The sequence below is a fragment of the Arachis ipaensis genome, chromosome B02 (genome assembly GCF_000816755.2).
Source record: "Arachis ipaensis cultivar K30076 chromosome B02, Araip1.1, whole genome shotgun sequence".
Lineage (NCBI taxonomy): Eukaryota > Viridiplantae > Streptophyta > Magnoliopsida > Fabales > Fabaceae > Arachis > Arachis ipaensis.
In genome coordinates, this window is record NC_029786.2 from 13,353,480 (window position 1) to 13,364,858 (window position 11,379).

Here is an 11,379-nt window from a genome sequence, read left to right on the forward strand (position 1 = left end):
TTAAGATAAATAACATAATTTAAAAAATTAAAATTTAAACTAACTAACTAATAATCAATTTGGATTAATCGATGAGTTAATTTATTCGCTGCTGAAGTAAGTGTTAAAATTTAAATTTTACTTTGTACATGCAATAACTTACATATTGGGTTTGTTTGGGCACCATTTTAAAAAAAGATCTTTTACAAAAGTAAAAGTGATTTTATGTTTGGATACTTTAATTAAAAGTACTTATTTAAAAGATGTTATTGTTTGGATACAAAAATACAAAAGTACTTTTATAATAATAAAATTACTTAAAAGGATATTCAATCATAAAAGAGTTTATTAATAATAATAAAAGAAAAATAATTATTTATACTAATTTATTTGATCCGATAATTGATCTCTTATATTGTCTCTTATTTCTTTCATTGTCCGAACATCTTCTTGTATTGATTCTTCCCATTCATTAATTTCAGAATTTGTTGATCCATTTCTTACAGTAGTACCGTCATCTTCATTGGCTTGTAACGAAACAATATCTTCAAACTTTTGCAAAATACTTATGTCATCAAAATCCATCATTCTTATAAAATTATGAAGAGTGAAACATAGAACAATGACACTACGCTAGGTTTCAAATTTGGCTCTTAATGGCATGTTTTGTAGTATTTTTCATCTTGCTTTGCATACTCCAAAAGTCCTTTCAATTACTATCCTTAAACTTGAATGACAATAGTTGAACTTTTCATTGTTTGATCTAAAATTTGGTGCTAGTCTAAATTGTGGAATATGATACCTTGTATGACGATAAGGTCCTAAGAATCCCTTAAAAGTTGAATAACTAGCATCAACTAAGTAATATTTACCTGAAATACATTAAAAAATATACAAAAATCAAGCCACATATTATCATGAAAATAAATGTAACCTTGAAATAAACTTAAATGACATAACTAACCTTCTGGTGGATGTGGAAAATTTAGCTTTTTTGTTCGAAGAGCCTCCATAAAAATTATTGTATCATGTGCAGAACCTTCCCAACCAGCCCATATAAATGTAAAACACGTATTAAAATCACTCACAACCATTATATTTGTTGTAGTATTTCCTTTTCTACTAATAAATCGCAGTTGCTCATTTTGGTGAACATGAATGGCTATATGCGTACCATCTATAACTCCAATACAATCTTTGAAATATGGTCAATATCTATCATTATCCATAATATATTTAGGTGTGTCTCCAAAACTAGGATCAATAGGTCTAATAATATTTTTTGCCAATTTCTTCACACATGATAGAACATGGTGAAATTGATGAAATATAGTTTCAACTGAATGCTGAAATCGCTCCTCTAACATTCTATAAGAAGCTCCTTGCCCAAGCATGTATAAAAATATTGCTACAATGTCTTCTCCGCTCACACCTCGTGTGGATTTCAAGCCATAATTGAGAACCAAATCATTGCATAAACGGTTAAACACTGATCTTCTCATTCTAAATTGTTCAAAAAATCGCATTTCATTTCCTTCCTTTAATTCTAATAGCCATTGATATCCTGGTAATTTTAAAGTCCTTTTCTCTTATTTGAGGACATATCGCAAGTAATAATTGACAACTCCACAAATAGCTAATATAGCAGCTAATTTGTAATCTTTTTCATGTTCTTCATATTCAGTATCATTATCTGTTTCGTAATCACTCATCCTCTATAATTTAAATTAACATGAAAAATAAGATAACAAAGCAAAAAATACTATTCATAATGTCATTATTAAATAAAATTTCAAAATATAAAATCAAAACACAAATTATAACATTATCACTAAATTAAAGTTCAACAATAACGATAATAAGAATTCATGCAGAAAAAAAAATAAAAATAAAGTTTAGAGACTGTTCATGTCATCTAATTTAAAAGATTCTAACCATCCAAGTTGTTGATTGGGATCATCACTCAATACAATGAAAGTTTCTCTATATTGTGGCTTAGCCATTAATCTAATTCCCAAATAGAACTGTGGACTATATGGTTTTAGGCCAGGAAATTTGCGTAGCAACTTGATGCAATTTTTTATGGAGTAAGGATCATCTCCCTTAGTTGTAGCTTTTGACTCCACACCAACCAAAATACGATCAAGTGAGATCTGTAATCTAGATGCTATTCCAGCTCGTTTCTCAACTTTTTTGTTAGAAGTCTTCCTTCTTTTCTCTCTAATAGGACTTTGAACAACGGTATAATTAGCAATGTCTTCTTCAATAAATTTATTTGTATAATTCATGTCACCTCCACTCTCTGAATTAATCTGTTTAAAATATGTAAAAGAATAAATATAAAAGATATCTAATAAATTTTAAAGATAAAATTAACTTATTGTATTATTCTATAATGCAAAATTAACATACCTTAATTTTATCAGTCCACCAAGATTTAGAAGCTAACAATGTTTTTTTTCTCATGATCCCAACTAAGACCAGTCTCTTGTCCAACTAATTTAGCCCATAATTGAAAATAAGATTTAAAAACATCTCATCTATTTTTTAGTTGTCTATGCACATATGGGAGTCCTGTTCTCTCTCTAAACTTTTTTTTGTAGATTTTTCCAACCAATTTTGCTGAAATGTTTATTAGGCCTATTACCATCTCGTATCTCTTCCACACAGATAGTCAAAAATATTTCAGTATTCCAATCATCCCATTTTACTTTTACAGTTTTTACTTCTCCTTCATTTGTTGCATCTTCGTTTTCAATATTCACTTGATTAGAACCTCTTTTTGGATTTAGTTTTGGAGCCATACTATATAAATTATAAATTATATCAAATTTTATAATGTATAACGTTAATAAAATAAATTGTAATATAAATAATAACCGTGAATATAATAACACACTAAATAAAATAAAATACTATGATAAAAAAATCAAATAAAAATCACAAATAAATTAATAATAATGACAAAATGATAAAAAAAAATTAAAAAAACAAATAATAATAACGTAAAGTAATATGAAGACAGAGACAATATGAAAAGAAAGCAAATAATAATAACAATATGAAAAAAAATGGTAAAAGAAATAAAAGAAAGCAAATAACAATAACTTACAATAATAGGAAGCTTATAATAATAACAATATGAAGAAGAAAGGATAAAAAAAAAGAACCTGATGATTTGTTGTTGAGTGTATAGAAAAACAATAATATTTTAACTTTCAACCTTTATATATATATATTTCACAAAAGCTAAATGAATATGTTATGTTTTTATTTGTGAATCATTTCAGATTTTTTACTTTTTTATATTTTGATACTAGTATATTTTTTTTATATTTGTATATGATTATATTTTATATTAAATCATTAAAGATTTTATCTCAAAATATTACATGATTCTTGCAATAGTGAATTCAACAAAATATTACATAATAATGTTCTCAAAATATTAGATACAGAATCCTAAAAAATCTCAAACATCAAGCCAAGGTCAATACTGTATAAAATATAATTCCATCTATAAAAGTAAAAACAAAAATAAAAGATATCACGTATAATTATAGCAAAAGAAAATAAAAGTTGCGTTAATTTTGTATGAATTAATTAATTGACTTTTCATATATTTGAGTTCGTAAGTGTTGTTATTATCCCAACTTCTTAAAAGTAGATTCTATAAGTTTCCTTTGAGTAGCTAAGGTAACACCAAAGACCAAAACACTTGCTTTCCATTATTTGATGTTAATTGTTTATTGCATACTGTTGCACAATATATGGTTTGGCAGGGGATTTTTGTAGCTAAAAGTTTCAGTCTATCAGCACCAACACATTGTTTCTATCATAAAAATTAATGCTTTAATATCAAATATCATATGTCTTGAAAGTGATAAACTAAAGCATAGCAATGCAACCTGACATTTGAAAAACTATGATGAAAGGTTCTCCAAACAATGTAATGCAAGTTCTATCACAAAATTTTTGTTTCATTGACATATTTTCTCTTTTATTACTTTATTTGTTTTTCAGATATATATTGAAAACACACAATAGATAAAAAAGATAGCATAAAGAGAACCAGTTGCGATTTGAATTGAAACTTGGTTCTGAAGTTTAAGGCATGAAGGAGATATTGAATGTATAATACATTTATCCAGGAAAAAAGAGAGTAAAAGATGTCTTTTTAAAATTTTAGTAAGAATATTTTTGTCTATCAATGATTACAAAATACTTTTTAAAAAAAAAATATTTTTAAAAATAATATAAAATGTAGCCTCTCAAAAAAGATATATTTTTTATTATTCTAATACTTTTACTTTTATTACTAAAAATTTACTAAACAAACTACAAAATAAAAAAAAAATCTATTTTTATTAAAATTTTTTTTTATCAAAATAATAGCACCAAACATTAACCCGCGTGTGGAATTGAAGAATAGCGTGACAAAAAAAAAATATCGATAACTAATTATGAAATTTTCATCATACGCGCCAATACGCTTATTACTTATTAGTTATGGGTATGTCTAGAACAAGCTCGATAATTATATGCTTGTTGAATGAGTAACATTTATATAAGCCATTAGATCTTATTAGATGAAAATTAAAGGCTAATATAAAAGAAGACCATTGATGGACTCTAATAAATATAGAATATCCTAATATATAAATAAATGCTTTAAATGGCAATATTTTAATACACAATATTTTAAACGGCAACAGAATCTTTTATTCTTAAATAATTAAATAATAAATATATGAGTAAATTATTTAAAAATAAAAGATTTTGTTGCCATTTAAAATATTGTGTATTAAAGTATTGTTATTTAAAATATTTATTTATATACTAAAATATTCTATATTTATTAGAGTCCATCAATATTTTTTTTATATTAACTTTTATTTTTTATCTAATAAAATCTAATGACCTATATAAATATAGTTCATTCAATAAACATATAATTATTGAGCTCGTTTTATAGTACCCATTAGTTATTAGCAATTACTGACCTCAGCTTTCATTTCAAGCTCTTAAAAGACAAGGCGCCAAAAAAAAAACCCTTAATTAAACAAATTCCCAAAACCTAGCCTCTTTCATTTTCACCACAAAATAAAAAGCTCGATTTTTTATGCGTGTATTTGATTTCAATTCATGAGTGCGCTTAACAGCACATGTACGTAGTGAAGTTCTTTGAAGAAGCAGAAGAAGAAGAAGTGGATGAGTGTGGTTAAACAGTAATGGCGTCTGAAACGGCGTCGTCTGCCGATGAAGAAACCGTCGTTGTTCCCGTTTCAGCTGAGGGTGCACGGGGGATTCAGAAACAAGGAAAGCACCGAATTCTCGCCGACTTGAAACGTCTCGAACAAGATTCCAAATTTCTTCAGGTGTTTTTTTACCCTAATAAAATTAGTACAATGTTCTTTTTTTGTGTGGATAAATTAGGGGAAAAGAAAATGTAGTATCCAATATCTAATATTTCTAGTTAAAATTGGATGTATGTTAGTCAAATTGTTTATTTTCTTTTTTGTTCGGGGAAAATATTTATTTCCTTATTTGCGTGGTTGCTAATATACTTATAGTAAGTTTGTTGGATTTTATATGACTTGTGCTAAAAATAGTAGAGATTTGAGAATGTGTGGTTAGTGGAAAGGAAAAATCCCAAAGCAAAATGTTGTTTCTTCTGGATTAAAAATAGGGAAAATTGTACTGTAACTTAAGATGAAACTTGCTTGTAATAGAAAGATTAAAGAGCTTTATAGTCTAGAGTTATTAATTTGAAGAGAATTCTGCTGGAAACTTTATGAGCAATGGTTGAGATTAAAAAAAAAAAATTTGAATTATAACTTGGATATCAAATTGAAGATACATTTAATTTTACCAGAAATGCTATGTGTACACCAAAAATAAGTCACCAAATCAGCTACCATATATCTGTGTATAAACACATATGTTGTTTAACTTATTTTCAATGTGAATTTTGTATTTCAACATGTATGTTATACAAGTGGTTGATTTTGTGGTTAATTTTTAGCATACACCTATCATGGCTGGATTTTTACTCATTCTACTTGGTACATATGAGGTCAGAGGTGTAGGATCTATAAAATTTTAATTCATAAGTCATCCAGTGGTGTAGTTGTGTGTGCTAGCTAAGGGGCCGATTGGTTTGCCCATTTTCTATCCTCATTTTCAAAGAAAATGAAAAATGGGCTTGACGTTTGTTCAAATGAATGAAAACATGTTCGCTCAAAATTAACAAATCTGAAAACGATAATTTCATGTTTTCCGCGTTTCAAATGTTAAAAGTTGGAAATGTTTTGTAGGTAAATCGCTGATCATCAAAAGTGGCATTTTTTTATTCTTTTTTTCCTAGCCTTCTTTCAATTACCTTACCTACATGGTTTTTTTACCCCTAAGTTTCTAACCAATTGCTAATGGTTCTTTGCAGCTTTTTTCATTTTTTCATTTTTAATTTCAATGTTAATTTTTTTAATCTCTATAGTCTATAATAACCTTATATGTAGTAAAATTTAGTAAGTAACAAACAAGAGAAGAAGATGAAAGACAATTCATAACAAGCTTCACAATATTCAGCTAATTTGAACATTTAATAAAAAATATAGTTTATTCTTTTAAATTTATATTGAAATACATTTTGAAAATAGATCAACCAAACATTTTGACCATTTTTCCTGCCTTTGGAAATGAAACCTATTTTAACAAACCCATACATTTCCTAAAATATGAGAATTTGAAAATGAACGAATCAGCCCCCAAGTCGGCTAAGTGTGTGAGGTAAAACGTGTACATAAAAATTTCTCTAATTTGGACAGTTAGAAAGTGCAGAGTAATATTGGCATTTTAAAGTATATTAGAAATTATCCTAATTGTATACGATATTGCGAAATTTTGGATTCAATTTGATGGTCCTGATGTGTATGACGGTATGTGATGCTCTTTTTTTTTTTCTTATATATATATAGGAACCTGATTTTGATCTGGTTTTAGGCTTATCAATTTATTATCATTAGTCTTAGTATGTGTGCTTATATGTTGAGAAGAATCCAACTTGATGCATGTACCATCCTAGTATATATGGACCAATCAGTCCAAATTCTTGATGGTGAAATATACGTAGTTGAAATTTGATGTATCCCTCTTTTTCCATTTCCTTATTAGTTAAAATGAGATGATAAGGATGGTAATTGAATTTTATAGAGGAAACATGATCTGTCATGTTTGCTTTTTGGGTTCCAAGCAAGATATGATGTGTTTCTTCTTACTTTTCATTCATTTGTCTATTGAATTTCTTACATCGATGTCAGGCCATCTTACATGTTGAGTGTTTCCCTTTGGCGTCAGTTTGATTCGTGGGTAAAAGTAGAGTGGTGAGAATTTTCATCGGTCTAATTTATGAGTAAACTATTTTGAAACTGGTCGATTAATATTTCATCCTAGATTTACCTTCACACCAAAGATACTATGTCTAAGCCAATGTTTAGCTGCTGTCAAAAGTCATTTTCCATTGATGCTTCGTCTCTTTGATCTAGGCAATAAAGATTATGACAAAGTTTCTATATTTGTTGTTGATAGCTTAACACTACCTCCTTTTCTATTTGGCTTGGAATCGGCTATGTAAATCTTTGCAAAAAAGGTTTAACATAGGTGGAATTGTTCCCTGCATTTCTCATTAATTATTTTTTCCTTGACTATTACACAGGAAGAGTTGGAAGAGCTTGAGAAAACAGAAAACGTGTCAAACATATGCATGGAGTAAGTATTGTCCAAACTTTTGTTTCTCTTCTTGGAAAGAAATCTTGATAAATTGTTCTGTTTTAGGCCAACTTGGCATCTGAAGTCTGAAATAGATAAAGGCTTAGTTTGGTAAAACTTTTACTTTTTAAAAGTAGCTTATAAAAGTTAACTTTTAAAAGATAGTTTTTTAAAAGTTGTAGCATTTATGTTTGGTAAATCAAATAAAAAATAGCTTTTAATAAACACAAGCAACATCAATTGCGTTTGGTAAAATAGCTTTTAAAATTTAAAAATACTATAATAGACATAAATATTAAACATTAAATTTTGAAAATTAGTTAACATATGAGGTTATATTAGACTTTTAAATTTTTAAAAGCACAAGCCAACTTTGAAAAGCTCTATCTTAGGTGCTTTCAAAAGTATTCTAATCTTTTAAAAGCTGCAAGCACAAACACATGATCTTTTTGATTTACCAAACACAAAATGAAGAGCTTGTGCTTTTAAAAAGCACAAGCACCTCTTCGAAAAGTTTTACCAAACCAAGCCAAATTCTTGTTGGGTTCTTCAATCCAGCAAATTGTTGTAAATAATAGTTTATATATTGATGTATCCTTTTATCAACTTGGGGGGTTGAATATTAACCTAGCATATTTCCCCTTAGCTTCATTGAAAGGTTATCTATGTTATGCTATATATACACTAGACTAGATAAGATTAGGAATGATGATAGTAGCGCACTGATTCTAGAGAAGATGATAGAATGTCGTCTTAGGTATTATGGACATGCTTGAAGGCGTCTCGAGAATCCAGTTTAGGATCAGATGGAGGGTGGTTTTGCAGCTAGAGGCAAAGAGAAATTAGAAAACTTTAGAAGAGGATTATTAAAAGAGATTTAGGCATAAAAAAGTTTAAACGCATCTGGTTTATGCTAGAGCTAGTTGGGGTCATTTAATCCATATAGCTGACCTATCCCGGTTGGACAATGCTTAGTTGTTGTTGCTGTTGCTGTTGCTATGTTATGCTGTACGGCATAAACAATTTCACTTGATATAGTGCAGCTTGCTAAAAAGTATGGACACTAAGCCTGATCCGCTACTGCCAGAGTAATTTCCATTACCTTCACCTTTATTTGTATTAAATAAATAATTGATTGTAGGCATAATGTGTAATCATCAGTTTTCTTCTATAACAGAATAAATGGACCAGTAAACCTGTTATGGGATAGATGGTTTGAAGGGCCTCAGGATCCACAATCATGTCAATGTCGGATACTTTGACACGAAGTTTTCTGTGAATATAGGAAGCAGCATGTTGACGAAATTGATTCTGGAACTTTAATAATTGTTTGATGAAGTATTTTAACCATGCATGCTAATCCAGGTTTTTGTGAATGCACATTCATCATCTGTATTCAATTGAGAAGTATCATTATGTGTTTACTAATGTAAATGTTATCAGAGTTCAACTGTTAATTCTCCTTGGCTGTAACCGTTATGCATGTGCATGTGTCTTAACCTGCAAGGTTGGCATTTGGAAGGGCTTCAAAATGGTTTGAAGAGTTGACAAGCAGATCTGTTAAATTTGTTTATAGAATTTTCATCAGAGAATTGTTGTGGACCATTTAACAAGTGTATTTGCCATTAGATAATGTTATGTTTGGATTGCTATCTTTATCTTGAATGCACAAAAGAATGGTGCATGATAATCATGAAGAATCTGCATATGTTAACTTAGATCTAATTAAGGTATGTTTATTTGGAGGGTAAAATTCGGGTGCAAAGTTGAGTTTTATGTACAATTCTACACAATCTTTTATCCCCCTTTTACCTCCAACCATACATACCCAGTGATTGTGTCTATCATTGTGTGTTATACTGCTTGTGTTGACCGACATATATTTTCATTAACTTTGTTTGGTTGGAACTTGGAAGGTAAAAGGAGTAAGTCTTATGTGATGACACACAAATTTGAAACTGAATAGTGAATACACTCAATTGTAGTTAGAATTTAGAGAAGAGTTAAGAGTACAAGTTTGTCTAAGATTGGTTGAACAAGAAAAAAAAAATGTTTTTAGCTTTATGTTTATTGATTATAGGCGTAAAGTATTATTTATAAAACTGTTTTTTTTTTTTTCATTATTATTTTTCTTTTGAATATTTTCTCTCAAACTCCTATTTTCTCTCTAATTTTCCAATTATACTAACCCCAGCACTGAAAGTAGATTCTAAAAAGCATATTAAGTTTTGCATGTACTCTCTAATATATGTGAAAGCAGATGTAATAATGTATAAGGTTGATATTTCTGCACTAAAATTAAAGATCAACCTAACCAACCAATAATTTTAACATAAAGGACTATATATAAGACTAGTCAAATATGTTTTGTTGCTGCATGCACAACATATAAATATTATCTACAATCCCAGACCTTGGAGCTAGGCTATACTATATATATAATGGTTGATCTAAAAAAATCTCAATTATCTAAAGTGCGCCTGCATGTTAAGACTGACATACAACTTATTACAAATGAATAAAGTTGCAAAATTAGTGGCCGGCATGCCCTCCACCTATACAGCATTCAAATAAATCCAAACTAACATTAATTCCTACTTATTCTATATATAGTGATTAGTTGGAGCCTATATGTTGTTTTAAAATTATTGTATTAATTTAGTTTTTAATGTCTTGCCAGCTGATTATAATTATATTATTGGTTTCAATATTAAATGATGAAAATAAAATCGATTTATTTATTGTCGTACATATATATTTTTTCACAATCTAATTGCATCTTGCATGTCACCTCTAAACCCAAATTATATAAGCAATTGGTAAGAAGAAGATGAAAGGGAAAAATTAGTATACTAGCATTCATTAACATTTTGATATATGAAATGTTGTTGTCTCGGTTAGAGATGGGGAAAATAAAAATAAATATTTTTCTGTAGAGTTATATTACGTGTACACTAAAATTAGTTATCAGTATAAAATATATATTGAAATATAAATACACATTAAAAATAAATTAAACCACATGTGTATTTATATACAAATATATTAGTGGTTGATTTTAGTGTACAAATAACATTTTTGTTTTTTGTATTATAATAACTCTTCAAAAAAAAAAGCGTAAAACAATAAAAGTGATCTTAATAATAATAATAGAAAATTATGTGAATAGATAGAATTATTTTTATATAAAAAGATAAATTTAAATTAATATTATACTCATTCTCTTTCTTAAAAAGCACAACATTATTATCAATGATTTTTTTAAAAAATATTTAATACTATTCAGAAATATTAGTAAATACTAAATAGCAGTTTTTTTTTTGTCAATGATAAATTTGCATGTAAATATCAATTGAACTTGTTATATTAAATTTTTAAAAAAGGAAAATCCTTGGGGAGAGAAACAAGTTCTTTTGCCACTAAAAATTTGTCCCACTTGTGAACAGACCTTCAATATATATGCAAATGGCACTCATTGCATATATATGTGTGTGTATAATTCTCCCCTTTTTTAAAATTTTAAATAAAAACACCATTTTTCTTAGTCGTTACTTAGTTTGTGCACTTTCCTTTGTTTTATTAGAAAAATTAAAATATAAATTTAACTAACATATATTTTAAGAACATATATAG

The 11,379-nt window shown here is 28.1% G+C and overlaps 1 protein-coding gene across 1 annotated transcript; it reads left to right on the forward strand.

Annotated features, from left to right (window-relative positions):
• LOC107624904 (guanine nucleotide-binding protein subunit gamma 2) lies at nt 4,974-9,404 on the forward strand. The gene is made up of 4 exons (XM_016327390.2): nt 4,974-5,357; nt 7,694-7,746; nt 8,790-8,834; nt 8,924-9,404. The coding sequence occupies exons 1-4, from the start codon at nt 5,211-5,213 to the stop codon at nt 9,006-9,008; spliced, it is 330 nt and encodes a 109-aa protein (XP_016182876.1). The 5' UTR covers nt 4,974-5,210; the 3' UTR covers nt 9,009-9,404.